The 21,122-nt window shown below is 60.1% G+C and overlaps 2 protein-coding genes across 3 annotated transcripts in view; one reads left to right on the top strand and one right to left on the bottom strand.

Moving 5' to 3' along the window:
- The window catches only part of TAF6 (TATA-box binding protein associated factor 6), a 35,523-nt gene extending 22,358 nt beyond the window's left edge, over window positions 1-13,165 (top strand). The window contains exons 16-21 of the mRNA XM_034073509.1: window positions 7,012-7,216; window positions 8,149-8,323; window positions 10,052-10,251; window positions 12,243-12,393; window positions 12,485-12,667; window positions 12,865-13,165. Coding sequence (XP_033929400.1) covers window positions 7,012-7,216; window positions 8,149-8,323; window positions 10,052-10,251; window positions 12,243-12,393; window positions 12,485-12,667; window positions 12,865-13,165 — 1,215 coding nt within the window. The remainder of the gene's footprint in view (window positions 1-7,011; window positions 7,217-8,148; window positions 8,324-10,051; window positions 10,252-12,242; window positions 12,394-12,484; window positions 12,668-12,864) is intronic.
- Window positions 13,166-13,449: 284 nt separating this feature from the next.
- On the bottom strand, window positions 13,450-20,899 carry LOC117438094 (claudin-19-like). Of its 2 annotated transcripts, XM_034073506.1 has the most exons (5): window positions 20,670-20,899; window positions 19,570-19,690; window positions 15,135-15,216; window positions 14,220-14,327; window positions 13,450-13,579 (listed from the first exon to the last, which is right to left on the bottom strand). In XM_034073506.1, the coding sequence occupies exons 1-5, from the start codon at window positions 20,892-20,894 to the stop codon at window positions 13,522-13,524; spliced, it is 594 nt and encodes a 197-aa protein (XP_033929397.1). In that variant the 5' UTR covers window positions 20,895-20,899; the 3' UTR covers window positions 13,450-13,521. The 2 variants fall into 2 exon arrangements, with proteins under 2 accessions (XP_033929397.1, XP_033929398.1); XM_034073507.1 differs by lacking the exon at window positions 15,135-15,216.
- Between the last annotated feature and the right edge of the window lie 223 nt (window positions 20,900-21,122).

Below are 21,122 nucleotides of genomic sequence, written 5' to 3'. Positions count from 1 at the left end.
ATGGGGCGAGGGGGGGTAATGGACCCCAATGTAACCCAATGCACTTCAATAAACACCAATGTACCCCAATGCACCCCAATGTACACAGACTGGGGACTATGGGGTGCTATGGGGGTGCTATGGGGCTCTATGGGGTTCTATAGGGCTCTATGGGTCTCTATGGGGTGCTATGGGGCTCTATGGGGTCTCTATGGGGCTCTATGGGGCGATATGGGGGTGCTCTGGGGCTCTATGGGGTACTATGGGGTGCTATGGGGGTGCTATGGGGCTCTATGGGGTGCTATGGGGTCTCTATGGGGCACTATGGCGTCTCTATTGGGCACTATGGGGTCTCTATGGGGCACTATGGGGTCTCTATGGGGCGCTATGGGGTGCTATGGGGCTCTATGGGGTCTCTATGGGGCGCTATGGGGTGCTATGGGGCTCTATGGGGCTCTATGGGGCAGGGGGGGTAATGGACCCCAATGTAACCCAATGCACCCCAATAAACACCAATGTAACCCAATGAGCCCCAATGTACATGGATGGGGGGACCCCAAACCTGCCCCTCCCCCCCCGCAGCCCTCCCCCCCTCCCCCACCCAGGGCAGAGGGGGGGGGCAGCCCCCAGGGGGCAGCGGGGGAGGGGCAGTGAGGAGCTATGGGGCTCTATAGGGCTCTATGGGGTCTCTATGGGGCGGTATGGGGCTCTATGGGGCTCTATGGGGTGCTATGGGGCTCTATGGGGTGCTATGGGGCTCTATGGGGTCTCTATGGGGCGCTATGGGGCGCTATGGGGCTCTATGGGGTGCTATGGGGCTCTATGGGGCTCTATGGGGGGCTATGGGGCTCTATGGGGTCTCTATGGGGTCTATGGGGGTGTCTATGGGGCGCTATGGGGCTCTATGGGGCAGTATGGGGTGCTATGGGGCTCTATGGGGTGCTATGGGGCTCTATGGGGCGCTATGGGTGCTATGGGGGTGCTATGGGGCGCTATGGGGTATTATGGGGCGCTATGGGGTGGGGGGGGTAATGTATCCCAATGTACCCCAATGTATCCCACTAAACACCAATGGACCCCAATGTACCCCAATGGACCCCAATGTACCGCAATGTACCCCCTATGTACCCCAATGTACCCCAATGTACCCCCTATGTACCCCAATGTACCCCAATGTACCCAATATACCCCAATGTACCCCCAATATACCCCAATGTACTTCAGTGTACCCCAATGTACCCCAATATACCCCAATGTACCCCAATGTGCCCCAATGTACCCCAATATACCCCAATGTACACCAGTGTACCCCAATAAACACCAGTATACCCCAATATACCCCAATGTGCCCCAATATACCCCAATGTACCCCAATGTACCCCCATGTACCCCAATATACCCCAATGTGCCCCAATATACCCCAATGCACCCCAATGTACCCCAATATACCCCAATATACCCCAATATACCCCAATGTACCCCAATGCACCCCAATATACCCCAATGTACCCCAATAAACCCCAATGCACCCCAATGTACCCCAATGTACCCCAATATACCCCAATATACCCCAATGCACCCCAATATACCCCAATGTACCCCAATTTACACCAGTGTACCCCAGTATACATGTACTGGGGGGTCCCCAGTGTACCCCAATGTACCCCAATGTACCTCTATGTACCCCAATGTACCCCAATGTACCCCAGTATACCCCAATAAACACATACTGGTGCCCCCAGTACCCCATCCAATAACCTCCCAGTCCCTCCCAGTCCCTCCCAGTCCTTTCCCAACCTCTCCCCTTTACTCACCATTTACACAAGACCCCCCATGGGACCCCAAGGGGGGGGGGGGGGGGGGGGGGGGGCGGATCCGAGCCCTATATAACCCCCGGTCCCATTCCCCATAACTGCCCCATAACTGCCCCTATTGCCCCATAACTGTCCCATAACTGCCCCTATTGCCCCATAACTGTCCCATAACTGCCCCTATTGCCCCATAACTGTCCCATAACTGCCCCATAAGTGGCCCCATAAGTGCCCCCATAGCCCCATAACTGCCCCTATTGCCCCATAACTGCCCCATAACTGCCCCTATTGCCCCAGAAGTGGCCCCATAAGTGGCCCTGTCGCCCCATAACTGCCCCTAGTGCCCCATAACTGCCCCATAACTGCCCCATAAGTGCCCCCATAGCCCCATAAGTGGCCCCATAAGTGCCCCATAAGTGCCCCCATAGCCCCATAACTGCCCCATAACTGTCCCCATAAGTGGCCCCATAAGTGCCCCTATTGCCCCATAACTGCCCCATAAGTGGCCCCATAAGTGCCCCCATAGCCCCATAAGTGCCCCTATTGCCCCATAACTGCCCCATAAGTGCCCCCATAGCCCCATAACTGCCCCATAACTGCCCCATAACTGCCCCATAAGTGGCCCTATTGCCCCATAAGTGGCCCCACAAGTGCCCCCATAGCCCCATAAGTGCCCCTCGATGCCCCTTCGCTTCGCCCCATTGCGGACCCCATTGCAGCGCAGGCTGCAGACGCTGGCAGTGCTGCAGTGGGTCTGCTCCTTCCTGCTGCTGGGTGAGAACAACCCCCCCCATAGGGAATGGTACAGCCCATAGGGGGTAATGGGGCTGATGCATGGGGGGGGTGGGGAATGGTCCATAGGGGGGTTATGGGGGGTAATGGGGACTGATCCATAGGGGGTAATGGGGATTGATCCATATGGGGTTTGGGGTAATGGGGACTGCTCCATATGGGATTTATGGGGGGGTAATGGGACTGATCCATAGGGGGTAATGGGGGATGATCCATATGGGGTTTATGGGGGGTAATGGGATTGATCCATGGGGGGGATGGGGAGTGATCCATAGGGGGTTTATGGGGGTAATGGGGACTGCTCCATATGGAGTTTATGGGGGGGAATGGGGACTGCTCCATATGAGGTATGGGGGTAATGGGGAATGATCCATATAGGGTATTGGGGAATGATCCATAGGGGGTAATGGGGGATGATCCATATGGGGTTTATGGGGGGGGCAATGGGGATAGATCCATAGGGGGTAATGGGGATTGATCCATATGGGGTTTAGGGGGGGGGGGTAATGGGGATTGATCCATAGGGGGGAATGGGGGATGGTCCATATGGGGTTTATGGGGGGGAATGGGATTGATCCATAGGGGGTTTATGGGGGGAAATGAGGATTGATCCATAGGGGGTAATGGGGACTGGTCCATGTGGGGTTTATGGGGGGTAATGGGGATTGATCCATATGGGGTAATGGGGAATGATCCATATGGGGTTTATGGGGGTAATGGGATTGATCCATAGGGGGTAATGGGGAATGATCCATAGGGGGTAATGGGGATTGATCCATAGGGGGTTTATGGGGGGTAATGGGATTGATCCATAGGGGGGAATGGTCCATAGGGGGTTAATGGGGGTAATGGGGAATGATCCATATGGGGTTTATGGGGGGGTAATGGGATTGATCCATAGGGGGGAATGGGGATTGATCCATATGGGGTTTGGGGGTAATGGGGACTGCTCCATATGGGGCAATGGGGAATGATCCATATGGGGTTTATGGGGGGGAGGGGGTAATGGGCATTGATCCATAGGGGGTAATGGGGAATGATCCATATGGGGTTTATGGGGGGGAGGGGGTAATGGGCATTGATCCATAGGGGGTAATGGGGACTGCTCCATATGGGGTTTGGGGTAATGGGATTGCTCCATAGAGGGTAATGGGGAATGATCCATAGGGGGTTTATGGGGGGGAATGGGATTGATCCATAGGGGGGAATGGGGAATGATGCATAGGGGGTAATGATCCATATGGGGTATATGGGGGGGTAATGGGGATTGATCCATAGGGGGGAATGGGGAATGATCCATAGGGGGTTTATGGGGGGAATGGGGATTGATCCATAGGGGGGAATGGGGGATGATCCATAGGGGGTAATGGGGATTGATCTATATGGGGTTTATGGGGGGGGGGGGGGGGGGTAATGGGGATTGATCCATATGGGGTTTATGGGGGTAATGGGATTGATCCATAGGGGGCAATGGGACTGATCCATATGGGGTAATGGGGACTGATCCATATGGGGTTTATGGGGGGGTTGTTAATATAATTCCATAGGCAATAATAAACACTTGGGGGGGGAGGGGGTGAATCCCATATATCCCCTATAGTTATCCCTATACACACCCATAGGGGGGTGCTTAGTGCTCCCATCCCCCCCCATCGTATGTAACGCGCATGCGGCTCCCCCCCCCCCCCCATTGCAATGGTCCAGCCCAGCTGTGCCTGCTGCTGTTCGCGCATGCGCTGTCCGGCCCCCTCCGTGGCCCCGCCCTCCTCTATGGGGCGTGGCTATGGGCGGATCGCCACACCCCCCGGCGCGGGGGGCGCCCGTGCGCATGCGTCAGGTCATGGGCAATATGGCGTCACTTCCGGGACTACTTCCCACTGTCGGTGAGTGTGGGGGGGCCTCAAGGGGGTTAGGTGTCTATGGGAGTGCCGGTGTTGGGTCCTATGGGGCGGGGCCTTGGGGGGGGGTGTCAATGGCTTTAGCTGCCCAAGGCATTGCCTGTCTTGGGTCCTAGGGAGAGTGTGGGGTACTCAATGGGTTTAGGTGCCCAAGGCATTGCCGGTGTAGGGTCCTCAATGGGTTTAGGTGTCTATGGGAGTGCCTGTGTTGGGTCCTAGGAAGGGTTTGGGGTCCTCAATGGGTTTAGGTGTCTATGGGAGTGCCGGTGTTGGGTCCTAGGGAGGGGGTGAGGTCCTCAATGGGTTTAGGTGCCCATGGCATTGCCTGTCTAACTGCGGGGGTCCTAGGGGGGTGTGTGGGGGTCCTCAATGGGTTTAGGTGTCTATGGGAGTGCCTGTCTTGCGGGGGGGGGGCCTTGGGAGGGTGTGGGGTCCTCATTGGGTTTAGGTGCCCACGGCATTGCCGGTCTTGCTGCCGGACGGTCCTGAATGGGTTTAGGTGTCTATGGCATTGCCTGTCTAACTGCGGGGGTCCCGGGGGGGGGGGGTGTCCTCAATGGGTTTAGGTGCCCAAGCCATTGCCGGTCTTGGGTTTTAGGGAGGATGTGGGTCCTCAATAGGTTTAGGTGCCCACGGCATTGCCGTCCTTGAGTCCTTGGGAGGGTGTGAGGTCCTCAATGGGTTTAGTTGCACATGGCATTGCCGGTCTGGGGTCCTAGGGAGGAGATGTGGTCCTCAATGGGGGTCCTATGGAGGGTGTGGGGTACTCAATGGGTTTAGGTGTCGATGGCATTGCCGGTCTTGATGTGGGGGGGGGCCTCAATGGGTTAGGTGTCTATGGAATTGCCGGTCGGGTCCTAGGAAGGGTTTGGGGTCCTCAATGGGGGTCCTATGGAGGGTGTGGGGTTCTCAATGGGTTTAGGTGCCCATAGCATTGCCGGTCTTGGGTCCTATGGGGTGGGGCCTGGGGGGGCCTCAAGGGGTTTAGGTGTCTATGGCATTGCCGGTGGGGGTCCTAGGCAGAGTATGGGGTCCTCAATGGGTTTAGGTGTCCAAGGCATTGCCTGTCTTGCTGCGGGGCGGTCCTCAATGGGTTTAGGTGTCTATGGCAGTGCCGCTCTGGGGTCCTAGGAAGGGTTTGGGGTCCTCAATGGGGGTCCTTGGAGGGTGTGGGGTCCTCAAAGGGTTTAGGTGTCTATGGAATTGCCGGTATTGCTGCGGGGGGGTCCTAGGGGTGGTGTGGGGTTCTCAATGGGTTTAGGTGCACATGGCATTGCCAGTCTTGGGTCCTAGGGAGGGTATGGGGTCCTCAATGGGTTTAGGTGTCTATGGCATTGCCGGTCTTGATGTGGGGAGGGCCTTGGGAGGGTGTGGGGTCCTCAATGTGTTTAGGTGCCCGTTGCATTGCCGGTGTAGGGTCCTCAAGGGGTTTAGGTGTCTATGGGAGTGCCGGTGTTGGGTCCTATGGGGCGGGGCCTTGGGGGGGTCCTCAATGGGTTTAGATGTCTATGGCATTGCCGGTGTTGTGGGGGTCCTAGGGAGGGTGTGGGGTCTTCAATGGGTTTAGCTGCCCGTGGCAGTGCCGGTGTTGCTGCGGGGGGAGGAGCCGTGGGAGGGTGTGGGGTCCTCACAGGGTTTAGGTGCCTATGGCAATGCCGGTCTGGTCCTAGGGAGGGGGTGGGGTCTTCAATGGTTTTAGCTGCCCATGGCATTGCCGGCCTTGCAGCGGGTGGGGCCCTCAATAGATTTAGGTGCCCAACGCATTGCTGGTGTTGGGTCCTAGGAAAGGTCTGGGATCCTCAATGGTGGGCCTATGGAGGGCGTGGGGTCCTCAATTGGTTTAGCTGCCCAAGGCATTGCCTGTCTTGGGTCCTAGGGAGAGTGCGGGCTCCTCAACGGGTTTAGGTGCCCAAGAAGAGTGTGGGGTCCTCAGTGTGTGGTCCTCAATGGCTTTAGCTGCCCTCACCATTGCCTGTTCCCCCCCAACAGCTCCGGAGGGGGGGTCCTAGGGAGTGTGTGGGGTCCTCAATGGCTATAGCTGCCCATGTCATTGCCTGTCCCCCCCCCAGCTCCGCCGCACGGCGCCGCTGGAGCCCTCAGGCAATTACATCATGTGCCTCCATCCCCACGGGGTCCTCAATGGGGGTCCTATAGATTGTGTGGGGTCCTCAATGGCTTTAGCTGCCTTTGGCATTGCCGGTCTTGGTTCCTAGGAAGGGTTTCGGATCCTCAATGTGGGTCGTAAGGAAGGTGTGGGGGTCCTCAATTGGTTTAGCTGCCCAAGGCATTGCCTGTCTTGTGTCCTAGGGACAGTGTGGGGTCCTCAATGGGTTTAGGTGCCCAAGAAGGGTGTGGGGTCCTCAATGTGTGGTACTCAATGGCTTTAGCTGCCCTCAGCATTGCCTGTCCCCCCCCCGCAGCTCCGGTATTGGGTCCTAGGAAGGGCTTGAGGTCCTCAATGAGGGTCCTAGGAAGGGTTTGGGGTCCTCAATGGCTATAGCTGCCCATGTCATTGCCTGTCCCCCCCTCAGCTCCGCCGCACGGCGCCGCTGGAGCCCTCAGGCAATTACATCATGTGCCTCCATCCCCACGGGGTCCTCTCGGTCTCGGCCTTCGGGAACTTCGCCATTGACGCTTCCGGCTTCGGGGTCCTCTTCCCAGGGCTCCGGGTCTGGCTCCTGACGCTGCCTGCTTGGTTCCGAGTGCCCCTGCTGCGGGAGTACCTGCTGGCCGGGGGTGGGCACGACAGGGGCAGCTATGGGCGCTTGGGGGGCCATTGATACCCATTGATACCCATTGGGGTCCATTGAGGTCCCATTGCACCCATTGACACCAATTGGGGTCCCACTGACACCCATTGATACCCATTGACCCCATTGACACCCACTGACCCCACTGATACCCATTGACACCTATTGACACCCATCGCAGTCCCATTGACGGCCCATTGACACCCACTGGGGGCCCACTGACACACATTGGGGTCCCATTGCCCCCCATTCTGGTTCCATTTGCCTCTCATTGGGGTCCCATTGACACCCATTGGGGTCCTATTGACACCATTGAGGTCCCATTGCAACCACTGTGATCCCATTGCCCCCATTGGGGTCCCACTGCCCCTCATTGGGTCTCATTGCCCCCCATTAAGGTCCCATTGAGGTCCCATTGTCGTTTATTGGGGTCCCATTGGGGTCTCATTGTCCCCCATTGTGGTCCTATTACCCCCATTGCCCCCCCCTTGACCCCCATTGCCCCCCATTACCCCCATTGACCCCCATGACCCCCATTGCCCCCCATTGACCCCATGACCCCCATTGACCCCATGACCCCCATTGCCCCCCATTAACCCCATTGCCCCCCATTGACCCCCTTTGACCCGCATTACCCCCATTGACCCCATTGACCCCCATTTACCCCCATTGACTTCCATTGATCCCCATTGACCCCCATCGACCCCATGACCCCCATTGTCCCCCATTGACCCCCATTGACCCCATGACCCCCATTGACCCCATTGACCCCCATTGCCCCCCATGACCCCCATTGACCCCATTGACCCCCATGACCCCCATTGCCCCCATGACCCCCCATGACCCCCATGACCCCCCATGACCCCCCTTGACCCCATGACCCCCCCCTTGACCCCATGACCCCCCATTGACCCCCAGGTCTGGTCTCCTCCGACCGCCGCAGTCTGGACTACCTCCTGAGCCGTCCCGGGGGGGGTCACGTGGCCGCCATCGTGGTGGGCGGGGCCCCGGAGGCGCTGGAGGCGGAGCCAGGAGCTCTGCGCATGCGCATCAGGCACCGCACGGGCTTCGTGCGCTGCGCACTGCACCACGGGTGGGCGGGGCCTGGGGGTGGGCGGGGCCAGGGGGTGGGCGGGGCTAAGGGGTGGGCGGGGCCAGGGTGTGGGCGGGGCTAAGGGGTGGGCGGAGTTAGGGGGTGGGCGGGGCTAAGGGGTGGGCGGAGTCAGGGGGTGGGCGGGGCTAAGGGGGAGCGGGGCTGGGGTGGGAGAGACCATTGGCAATGGGGGGGTATGGGAATGGGTTATCCCATTGGCACTAATGGGGGGGTGTTTATGGCACTGGGTTATCCCATTCGAGCCATTGGGGGGGGGGGTGTTTATGGCACTGGGTTATCCCATTGGCCCCATTGAGGGGTGTTTATGGCACTGGGTTATCCCATTGCCCCCATTGAGGGGGTGTTTATGGCACTGGGTTATCCCATTGGCCCCATTGAGGGGGTGTTTATGGCACTGGGTTATCCCATTCGAGCCATTGGGGGGGGGGTGTTTATGGCTCTGGGTTATCCCATTGGCCCCATTGAGGGGTGTTTATGGCACTGGGTTATCCCATTGCCCCCATTGAGGGGGTGTTTATGGCACTGGGTTATCCCATTGGCCCCATTGAGGGGGTGTTTATGGCACTGGGTTATCCCATTGGAACCATTGAGGGGGGGGGGTGTTTATGGCACTGGGTTATCCCATTGGCCCCATTAGGTGGTGTTTATGGCACTGGGTTATCCCATTGGCCCCATTGAGGGGGGTGTTTATGGCACTGGGTTATCCCATTGGCCCCATTGAGGGGGGAGTTTATGGTACTGGGTTATCCCATTGGTCCCATTGAGGGGGGGGGTGTTTATGGCTCTGGGTTATCCCATTGGCACTAATGGGGAGGGGGGTGTTTATGGCACTGGGTTATCCCATTGGCCCCATTGAGGGGGGGGTGTTTATGGCACTGGGTTATCCCATTGGCCCCATTGAGGGGGGGGTGTTTATGGCACTGGGTTATCCCATTGGCCCCATTGAGGGGGGGGTGTTTATGGCACTGGGTTATCCCATTGGCCCCATTGAGGGGTGTTTATGGCACTGGGTTATCCCATTGGCCCCATTGAGGGGGGGGTGTTTATGGCACATGGGTTATCCCATTGGCACTAATGGGGAGGGGGGTGTTTATGGCACTGGGTTATCCCATTGGCTCCATTGAGGGGGGGGGTGTTTATGGCACTGGGTTATCCCATTGGCCCCATTGAGGGGGGTGTTTATGGCACATGGGTTATCCCATTGGCCCCATTGGGGGGGGGGGGGGTGTTTATGGCACTGGGTTATCCCATTGGAACCATTGAGGGGGTGTTTATGGCACTGGGTTATCCCATTGGCCCCATTGAGGGGGGGGGGGTGTTTATGGCACATGGGTTATCCCATTGGCCCCATTGAGGGGGTGTTTATGGCACTGGGTTATCCCATTGGCCCCATTGAGTGGGGGGGTGTTTATGGCTATGGGTTATCCCATTGGCCCCATTGAGGGGGGGGTGTTTATGGCTATGGGTTATCCCATTGGCCCCATTGAGGGGGGGGTGTTTATGGCTATGGGTTATCCCATTGGCCCCATTGAGTGGGGGGGTGTTTATGGCTATGGGTTATCCCATTGGCCCCATTGAGGGGGGGGTGTTTATGGCACTGGGTTATCCCATTGGCCCCATTGGGGGGGGTGTTTATGGCACATGGGTTATACCATTACCACAAGGGGGGGGGTTGATCTCGGCTGTTCCCCCCTCCCCCCCCCCCAGAGCCTCATTGGTTCCCGTGTTCTCCTTCGGGGAGAATGAGCTGTTCCATCAGCGCCGCCCCCCCCCCGGCTCCGCTCTGCGCATGCTCCAGGAGCGCGTTCTGCGCATGCTCGGACTCGCCCTCCCCCTGTTCCACGCACGTGGTGTGTTCCAGTACGACCTGGGGCTCCTCCCCTTCCGCAGGGCCGTGTGCAGCGTGGGTGAGACCATTGTGGATGGAGGGGGGGTTAGGGTCCCTTAGGGTCCCTATTGGGTTGAATGGGACGGGTCCATGTGGAGAAGGGGGGGGGGACCCCATTGATAACAAACCCAATGGGGTTGAATTGGAAGGTTCCATGTGCCCAAGGGGGGGAGAGGTGTGTGAATGGGGGAGGGGCACCCCAATGACCCCCACCCAATGGGGTTGAATGGGAAGGTTCCATATGGAGAAGGGGGGGTGTGTGTGAATTGGGGGGGGGGGGGCACCCCAATGATCCCCTCACCCAATGGGGTTGAATGGGAAGGTTCCATGTGCCCAATGGAGGGGGGGGGGTCCTGGCTCATTGCCCCCTATGGGGCTTCTCCCCTTCCGGAGGGTCGTGTGCAGCGTGGGTGAGACCATTGTGGATGGGGGGGGGGAGGGTTGAATGAGGGGGGCACCCCATTAATCTCCACCCAATAGGGTTGAATGGGTCGGGTCCATATGGAGAAGGGGGGGGGGGGGCACCCTAATGATCCCACCCAATGGGGTTGAATTGGAAGGTTCCATGTGGGGGGGGGGGGGGGAAACCCCAGTGATCCCACCCCCAGTGGGGTTGAATGGGAAGGTTCCATGTGCCCAAGGGGGGGGGTGTGTGTGTGAATGGGGGGGGGGAGGGGAACCCAATGACCCCCAACCAATGGGGTTGAATGGGAAGGTTCCATGTGCCCAAGGGGCTGGGGGTGGCCGCAATGATCCCCTCTCTCAATGGGGTTGAATGGGATGGGTCCATATGCCTAAGGGGGGGGGGGGGCACCCCAATGACCCCCACCCCATGGGGTTAAATGGGAAGGTTCCATATGGAGAAGGGGGGGAGTCACCCCAATGACCCCCACACTCAATGGGGTTGAATGGGGCGGTTCCATGTGCCCAAGGGGGGGGCACCCCAATGATCCCCACCCAATGGGGCTGAATGGGAAGGTTCCATGTGTCCAATGGGGGGGCGGCCGTGTGTGAATGGGAGGTGGGGCACCCCATTCATTTATCCCCACTCTCAATAGGGTTGAATGGGGCAGTTCCATGTGGAGAAGGGGGGGGGGGGGTCACCCCAATAACCCTCAACCAATGGGTTTGAATGGGGCTGTTCCATGTGCCCCACGGAGGGAGGGGTGTTTGTGTGTGTGAATGGGGGGGTGTCACCCCAATAACCCCCACTCTCAATGGTGTTAAATGGGTCAGTACCATGTCCCCCCGGGAGGGTTGTTGCTGTTCTCTCACCCCCCTCCCTCCTCAGTGGGGCGTGTGCAGTGTGGGTGAGACCATTGCAGACGGGGGGGGGGGGAACAACCCCAATGATTCCACCCCCAATGGGGTTGAATGGGAAGGTTCCATGTAGAGAAGGGGGGGGGAGACCCCAATGATCCCTACTCTCAATAGGGTTGAATGGGGCAGTTCCATGTGCAGAAGGGGGGGTGTCACCTCAATGATCCCCACCCTATAGGGTTGGATGGGAAGGTTCCATGTGCCCAATGAAGGGGGGGGTATGTGTGTGAATGGGGGGAGGGGGGAACCCAATAACCCCGACCCCATAGGGTTGAATGGGGCTGTTCCATGTGCCCAAGGGGGGGGTGTGTGTGTGAATGGGGGGAGGGGGGAACCCAATAACCCTGACCCCATAGGTTTGAATGGGTCTGTTCCATGTCCCCCACAGAGGGGGGGGTCTCACCATTCTCTGACCCCCCCCCCCGTGTGTCTCCATCCTCAGTGGGGCATGTGCAGTGTGGGTGAGACCATTGCGGTTTGGGGGGGGAATCACCCCGTTAACCCCCATCCAATGGGGTTGAATGGGACTGTTCCATGTGCCCAATGATGGTGGGGGTGTGTGTGTGTGTGAATGGGGGGGGGGGTGGTCACCCCAATAACCCCCACTCTCAATGGTGTTCAATGGGTCAGTACCATGTCCCCCCCGGGGGGTGTTGCAGCTGTTCCCTCACCCCCCCCCTCCCCCCGCAGTGGGTCGGCCGCTGCAGCTCCCGCGGGTTCCCAACCCCCCCCCCGAGGCTGTTTCCTTGTGGCACATCCGGTACCTGAGGAGGCTGCAGGAGCTGTTCGAGAGGCACAAGGAGGAGTTTGGGATCCCCAAGGAGAGACACCTGCACTTCCTGTGACGTCATCAGCACTTCCTGTGACGTCATCACTGCTGCCGGTGACGTCATCGCCTCAGCTTCCTGTGACGTCATCACTTCCTGTGACAGCATCGGCACTTCCGGTGACGTCATCACTTCCTGTGACAGCATCGGCACTTCCGGTGACGTCATCACATCAGCTTCATGTGACGTCACCACTGCTTCCTGTGACGTCATCACTGCCGATGATGTCATCATCACTTCTGGTGACGTCCTCAATGCCTGTGACCCCCAGCAGCACCTCAGCTTCCTGTGACGTCATCATCACTTCCTGTGACGTCATCAGCGCTTCCTGTCACTCCCAAACGGCACCTCCGTTTCATGTGACGTCATTGTCACTTCAGGTGACGTCATCACTGCTGCCGGTGACGTCATCAGCACTTCCTGCGACCCCCGAGCAGCACCTCAGCTTCCTGTGACGTCACCACTGCTTCCGGTGACATCATCAGAGCTTCCTGTGACGTCATCATCACTTTCGATGACGTCATCATCACTTTCTGTGACATCACCACTGCTTCCTGCGATGACATCACATCAGCTTCCTGTGACGTCACCACCTCAGCTTCATGTGATGTCATCACTGCTGCTTGTGACGTCATCATCGCTTCCGGTGACATCATCAGCACGTCCAGTGACATCATTACAGAGTCATGTGACGTCATCAGAGCCAACAATGACGTCATCATCACATCCTCGGGTGACCCCTCCCCCACAGCACTGGAACTTCCAGTGCCCCCATCCCCCCAATAAACATCTGAGCTTCCTGTGACGTCATCACTGCGTCAGGTGACGTCATCATCACTTCCTGTGATGTCATCACAGCTTCCAATGACCCCTCCCCCACAGCACTTCAGCTTCCGGTGACGTCATCAGCACTAACGGTGACCCCTCCCCCAATAAACATTTGAGCTTCTGATGACGTCATCCCGGCTTCCGGTGCCCCTCCCCCCCACTTCCGGTTCCCCTCCCCCCCCCAATAACCGTCTCCATTGCAGGTTCATGGGGGTTGGGCCCCAGTTTACAGTGGGGGAGGGGGAGGGGTCAATGGAGGGGGGAGGGGCGTCGTGTTGGGGGCGGGGCTTGACCCCGGCGTGACCCCCGTGACGTCACACGTAGGCGTTCCTCACGTACTTGTCCCCCAGGCTGGCGGCTGGGGAAGGGGAGCTGGGGGGGGGGGGAGGGGGTCACGTGATCAGCGTAACCCCTCCCCCCGCCCCTCTCCAGGGTGGGGAATGGAGGGGGGAGGGGAGGGCTGTGATCACGTGACCAGTGTCCCCCCTCCCCCCCCATTCCCCACCCTGGAGAGGTGCGGGAGGGGGGGGAGGGCAGAGGGGGAGGGGCGATGGGGGAGGGGGAAGGTGGTATCAATCACGTGACCAGCACCCCCCCCCCCCTACCCCACCCCTCTCTAGGGTGGGGAATGGGAGGGAGGAGGGGGAGGGGCGGAAGGGGGGGTGGGGGTGTCATGTGACCAGCGACCCCCTCCCCCCAATGGTGGGGAATGGAGGGGGGGGGAGGGGCGATTGGGGGGAGGGGGAGGGGCGGAGAGGGGGGAAAGGGGGAGGGGCAGAGGGGAGGGTGGTGTCACATGACCAGTGCCCCCCTCCCCCCCACCCCCGTGTGTGGAATGGGAGGGGGAGGGGCAGAGTGGGGAGAGGGAGGAGGGGCGGAGGGGGTGTGGTGGTGTCATGTGACCAGCGCCCCCCTCCCCTCCCATAGTGGGGAATGGAAAGGGGGGGGGGAGGGGCGGAGAGGAAGGGGGAGAGGGGGGCGGGGCCATGGGGAGGAGGGGGCGTGGCCTCACCCTCGGCTCCGTGGGGGGTCCCTGGCAAACGCCATGACCAAAGCTCCGCCCACCGCAGCCATGGCCCCGCCCCCTCCTGCCTGCAGCACACCCGGACCCGGCTCGAAGCTGGGGGGGGGGGGGGGGGTCAGGACCCATAGAGACCATAGAGACATATAGAGCCCCATAGCACCCCATAGACACCCCATAACCTGCCCCATAGCACCCCATAGACACCCCATAACCTGCCCCATAGCACCCCATAGACACCCCATAACCTGCCCCATAGCACCCCATAGACCCCCCATAGCCCCCCTGCCCCATAGCACCCCATAGACCCCCCCATACCCCCCCTGCCCCATAGCACCCCATAGACACCCCATAGGCCCCCTGCCCCATAGCACCCCATAGACCCCCCATAGCCCCCGCTGCCCCATAGCACCCCATAGACACCCCATAGCCCCCCCTGCCCCATAGCACCCCATAGACCCCCCATAACCTGCCCCATAGCCACCCCATAGCACCCTATAGCTGCCCCATAGCTGCCCCACACCTGCCCCATAGCATCCCATAGACCCCCCATAGCCCCCCCTGCCCCATAGCACCCCATAGACACCCCATAGACCCCCCATACCTCCCCTGCCCCATAGCACCCCATAGACCCCCCATAGCCCCCCTGCCCCATAGCACCCCATAGACACCCCATAGCCCCCCTGCCCCATAGCACCCCATAGACACCCCATAGACCCCCCATAGCCCCCCCTGCCCCATAGCGCCCCATAGCCCCCCCTGCCCCATAGACCCCCCATAGCCCCCCCTGCCCCATAGCGCCCCATAGCCCCCCCTGCCCCATAGACCCCCCATAGCCCCCCCTGCCCCATAGCACCCCATAGACCCCCCATAGCCCCCCCTGCCCCATAGCCCCCCCTGCCCCACCGAACTCCAGCATGTTGGGGGTCAAAGAACTCCTGGCTAATGGCGACCGCGAACCAAACAGCAGCAGCCAATGAGAGCAGCCCTATGGGACCCATAGAGACCCATAGCGGGACCCATAGAGACCCATAGCGGGACCCATAGAGACCCATAGCGGGACCCATAGAGACCCATAGAAACCCATAATGACACCTTGAGGCACATACACACATCACACCCTATGGCAACCCCATAGCGGACTCATCACACCCCTCACCCTATAGCAACACACATCACAGCCCCATAGCCACCCCATAGCAGCCCCATAATCACCGCATAGCACTCCATAGCACCTGATAGCCACTCCATAACAGGCCCACAGCCAACCCATTGCCCCATAGCCACCCCATAGTCACCCCATAGCACCCCATAACCACCCCATAGAACCCCATAACTACCCCATAGCAGCCCCACAGCCAACCCATTGCCCCATAACCACCCCATAGCACCCCATAGCAGCCCCACAACCACCCCATAGAACCCCATAACCACCCCATAACCACCCCATAGCAGCCCATAGCACCCATAGCACCCCATAACCACCCCATAGCACCCCCATAGCAGCCCCACAACCACACCATAGCAGCCCATAACCACCCCATAGCAGCCCATAGCCCCATAGCCCCATAGCCCCATAGCCCCCATAGCAGCCCCATAGCCCCATAGCCCCCATAGCCCCATAGCCCCCATAGCCCCCATAGCCCCATAGCCCCATAGCCCCCATAGCCCCATAGCCCCCATAGCCCCATAGAGCCCCATAGCCCCATAACCCCCATAGCCCCATAGCCCCATAGCCCCATAGCCCCATAGCCCCCATAGCCCCATAGCCCCATAGCCCCATAGCCCCATAGCCCCCATAGCCCCCATAACCCCATAGCCCCCATATCCCCATAGCCCCATAGCCCCCATAGCCCCATAGCCCCATAGCCCCATAGCCCCATACCCCCCATAGCCCCATAGCCCCATATCCCCATATCCCCATAGCCCCCATAGCCCCATAGCCCCCATAGCCCCATAGCCCCATAGCCCCCATAGCCCCATATCCCCATAGCCCCATAGCCCCCATAGCCCCATAGCCCCATACCCCCCATATCCCCATAACCCCCATATCCCCATAGCCCCATACCCCCCATATCCCCATAGCCCCATAGCCCCCATAGCCCCCATAGCCCCATAGCCCCATAGCCCCATAGCCCCATACCCCCGATAGCCCCATAGCCCCATACCCCCCATATCCCCATAACCCCCATATCCCCATAGCCCCATACCCCCCATATCCCCATATCCCCATAGCCCCATACCCCCCATATCCCCATAACCCCATAGCCCCCATAGCCCCCATAGCCCCATATCCCCATAGCCCCATAGCCCCATAGCCCCCATAGCCCCATAGAGCCCCATAGCCCCCATAGCCCCATATCCCCATAGCCCCCATAGCCCCCATAGCCCCATATCCCCATATCCCCATAGCCCCCATAGCCCCCATAGCCCCCATAGCCCCATATCCCCATATCCCCATAGCCCCCATAGCCCCATAGCCCCATAGCCCCCATAGCCCCATAGCCCCATAGAGCCCCATAGAGCCCCATAGAGCCCATAGCCCCCATAGCCCCATAGAGCCCCATAGAGCCCCATAGCCCCCAGAGCCCCCATCGCCCCCATAGCCCCATAGCCCCCATAGCCCCCATAGCCCCCATAGCCCCATAGCCCCATAGCCCCATAGCCCCCATAGCCCCATAGCCCCATAGCCCCCATAGCCCCATAGCCCCATAGAGCCCCATAGAGCCCCATAGCCCCCATAGCCCCATAGAGCCCCATAGAGCCCCATAGCCCCATAGCCCCATAGCCCCCATAGCCCCATAGCCCCATAGAGCCCCATAGAGCCCCATAGCCCCCATAGCCCCATAGAGCCCCATAGAGCCCCATAGCCCCCATAGCCCCATAGAGCCCCATAGAGCCCCATAGCCCCCATAGCCCCCATAGCCCCATAGCCCCATAGCCCCCATAGCCCCCAAAGCCCCCATAGCCCCATATCCCCATATCCCCATAGCCCCCATAGCCCCATAGCCCCATAGCCCCCATAGCCCCATAGCCCCATAGCCCCCATAGCCCCCATAGCCCCATAGCCCCATAGCCCCATACCCCCCATATCCCCATAACCCCCATATCCCCATAGCCCCATACCCCCCATATCCCCATAGCCCCATAGCCCCCATAGCCCCCATAGCCCCATAGCCCCATAGCCCCATAGCCCCATACCCCCGATAGCCCCATAGCCCCATACCCCCCATATCCCCATAACCCCCATATCCCCATAGCCCCATACCCCCCATATCCCCATATCCCCATAGCCCCATACCCCCCATATCCCCATAACCCCATAGCCCCCATAGCCCCCATAGCCCCATATCCCCATAGCCCCATAGCCCCATAGCCCCCATAGCCCCATAGAGCCCCATAGCCCCCATAGCCCCATATCCCCATAGCCCCCATAGCCCCCATAGCCCCATATCCCCATATCCCCATAGCCCCCATAGCCCCCATAGCCCCCATAGCCCCATATCCCCATATCCCCATAGCCCCCATAGCCCCATAGCCCCATAGCCCCCATAGCCCCATAGCCCCATAGAGCCCCATAGAGCCCCATAGAGCCCCATAGCCCCCATAGCCCCATAGAGCCCCATAGAGCCCCATAGCCCCCATAGCCCCCATAGCCCCCATAGCCCCATAGCCCCCATAGCCCCCATAGCCCCCATAGCCCCATATCCCCATATCCCCATAGCCCCCATAGCCCCATAGCCCCATAGCCCCCATAGCCCCATAGCCCCATAGAGCCCCATAGAGCCCCATAGCCCCCATAGCCCCATAGAGCCCCATAGAGCCCCATAGCCCCATAGCCCCATAGCCCCCATAGCCCCATAGCCCCATAGAGCCCCATAGAGCCCCATAGCCCCCATAGCCCCATAGAGCCCCATAGAGCCCCATAGCCCCCATAGCCCCATAGAGCCCCATAGAGCCCCATAGCCCCCATAGCCCCCATAGCCCCATAGCCCCATAGCCCCCATAGCCCCCATAGCCCCCATAGCCCCATATCCCCATATCCCCATAGCCCCCATAGCCCCATAGCCCCATAGCCCCCATAGCCCCATAGCCCCATAGCCCCCATAGCCCCCATAGCCCCATAGCCCCATAGCCCCATAGCCCCCATAGCCCCCATAGCCCCCATAGCCCCATAGCCCCATAGCCCCATAGCCCCCATAGCCCCCATAGCCCCATAGCCCCATAGCCCCATAGCCCCCATAGCCCCATAGCCCCATAGCCCCATAGCCCCCACAGCCCCATAGAGCCCCATAGCCCCATAGCCCATAGCCCCATAGCCCCCATAGCCCCATAGCCCCCATAGCCCCATAGCCCCATAGCCCCATAGCCCCATAGCCCCCACAGCCCCATAGAGCCCCATAGCCCCCATAGCCCCATAGCCCCATAGACCCATAGCCCCCATAGCCCCATACCCCATAGCCCCATAGCCCCCATAGCCCCATAGCCCCATACCCCCCATAGCCCCATATCCCCATACCCCCATAGCCCCATAGCCCCATAGCCCCATAGCCCCCATAGCCCCATAGCCCCATAGAGCCCCATAGAGCCCCATAGCCCCATAGAGCCCCATAGAGCCCCATAGAGCCCCATAGCCCCATAGAGCCCCATAGAGCCCCATAGCCCCATAGCCCCATAGAGCCCCATAGCCCCATAGCCCCCATAGAGCCCCATAGAGCCCCATAGCCCCATAGAGCCCCATAGAGCCCCATAGCCCCATAGCCCCATAGAGCCCCATAGCCCCATAGCCCCCATAGAGCCCCATAGCCCCCATAGAGCCCCATAGCCCCATAGAGCCCCATAGAGCCCCATAGCCCCATAGAGCCCCATAGCCCCATAGAGCCCCATAGAGCCCCATAGAGCCCCATAGCCCCATAGAGCCCCATAGCCCCATAGAGCCCCATAGAGCCCCATAGCCCCATAGCCCCCATAGAGCCCCATAGAGCCCCATAGCCCCATAGAGCCCCATAGAGCCCCATAGCCCCATAGCCCCATAGAGCCCCATAGCCCCATAGCCCCCATAGAGCCCCATAGAGCCCCATAGCCCCATAGAGCCCCATAGAGCCCCATAGCCTCATAGCCCCATAGAGCCCCATAGCCCCATAGCCCCCATAGAGCCCCATAGCCCCCATAGAGCCCCATAGCCCCATAGAGCCCCATAGAGCCCCATAGCCCCATAGAGCCCCATAGCCCCATAGAGCCCCATAGAGCCCCATAGAGCCCCATAGCCCCATAGAGCCCCATAGCCCCATAGAGCCCCATAGAGCCCCATAGCCCCATAGCCCCCATAGAGCCCCATTACCAGCCAGCAGCACTATGGCGCCCCCTGCAGTCCGGGATGACCTTCGGGCCCCTGGGACCCCCCCGAGGATCAGACCAGGAACAGCCACAAGGGAGGAGACAACAGCCAGAGCCCGAGAGCCCTGCAGGTAACCTGGGAGGGGTCATGACCCCACAGACCATAATAGTCACACCCCATAGAGCCCATAGAGCCCATAGACACCATAGACACCATAGACACCATAGACACCATAGACCCCATACACCCCATACACCCCACAGACCCCATAGCCCCATATCCCCCATAGCCCCCATAGCCCCATAGACCCCATAGACCCCATAGCCCCCATAGCCCCATAACCCCCATAACCCCCATAGCCCCCATAGCCCCCATAGCCCCCATAGCCCCATAGCCCCCATAGACCCCCATAGCCCCATAGCCCCCATAGACCCCATAGACCCCATAGACCCCATAGGCCCCATAGACAACATAGACCCCATAGACCCCATAGACACCATAGACACCATAGACCCCATAGACCCCATAGACCCCATAAACCCCATAGACACCATAGACCCCATAGACCCCATAGCCCCCATAGCCCCATAGCCCCATAGCCCCATAGCCCCCATACACCCCATAGACCCCATAGCCCCATAGCCCCCATAGCCCCCATAGCCCCCATAGCCCCATAGCCCCTTAGCCCCCATAGCTGCCCCATAGCCCCTACCAAGCAGTGTGATGAGGGACACAAGGGGCACACAGGAGCTGACCCCACTGGCGTCGGTGGCACAGTCGCCCCATAGACCCCATAGACCCCATAGCCCCATAGCCCCCATAGCCCCATACACCCCATAGACCCCATAGCCCCCATAGCCCCATAGCCCCCATAGCCCCATACACCCCATAGCCCCCATAGCCCCATACACCCCATAGCCCCCATAGCCCCATAGCTGCCCCATAGATCCCCTGCCCCACACCCTGCCCCATAGACCCCATACACCCCAAACACCCCATAGACCCCGTAGCCCCATACCCTGCCCCACACCTGCCCCACAGCTGCCCCATAGCTGCCCCATAGCTGCCCCATAGCTGCCCCATAGCTGCCCCATAGCCCCTACCAGGCAGTGTGATGAGGGACACGAGGGGCACACAGGAGCTGACCCCACTGGCGTCGGTGACGCAGTCGCCCCATAGGCCGCGGGTGATGGTGACCGAGGCCACGGCCGTCGCCTGCCCCCCCCCAGGCCCCACACGCTATGGGGCAGGGAGGCCACGAGCAGGGCCCAGCCCAGGGCGGCCAGAGCCAGCCCCACACATACACCCCAGCCCTGGGGGGGGGGCATGGGGGTAATGGGGGGGGAAGGGGGGTGCTATGGGGCTATGGGGCTATGGGGCTATAGGGCAGGCTATGGGGCAGGCTATGGGGCAGGGTATGGGTGCTATGGGGCAGGTTATGGGGCAGGCTATGGGTGCTATGGGGCTATGGGGCAGGTTATGGGGCACTGCTATGGGGCAGGGTATGGGTGATATGGGTCAGGATATGGGGGCTATGGGGGCTATGGGGCTATGGG

The sequence above is a fragment of the Melopsittacus undulatus genome (genome assembly GCF_012275295.1).
Source record: "Melopsittacus undulatus isolate bMelUnd1 chromosome 25 unlocalized genomic scaffold, bMelUnd1.mat.Z SUPER_25_unloc_1, whole genome shotgun sequence".
NCBI lineage: Eukaryota > Metazoa > Chordata > Aves > Psittaciformes > Psittaculidae > Melopsittacus > Melopsittacus undulatus.
Note: the sequence above shows the minus strand (reverse complement) of the source record. Positions and strands in the feature narration are given on the sequence as shown.

Excerpts from the sequence above, each read along its gene's own strand:
- LOC117438094 (XM_034073506.1), bottom strand. The coding sequence starts at position 20,894 with ATGCCCCCCCCCCAGGGCTGGGGTGTATGTGTGGGGCTGGCTCTGGCC. Across the intron at positions 15,217-19,569 it reads CGCCATAGTGCTGCTGGCTG|GGCTGCTCTCATTGGCTGCT; the intron begins GTAATGGGGCTC and ends TGGGTCCCATAG. Across the intron at positions 14,328-15,134 it reads CCCCAACATGCTGGAGTTCG|CTTCGAGCCGGGTCCGGGTG; the intron begins GTGGGGCAGGGG and ends CCCCCCCCCCAG.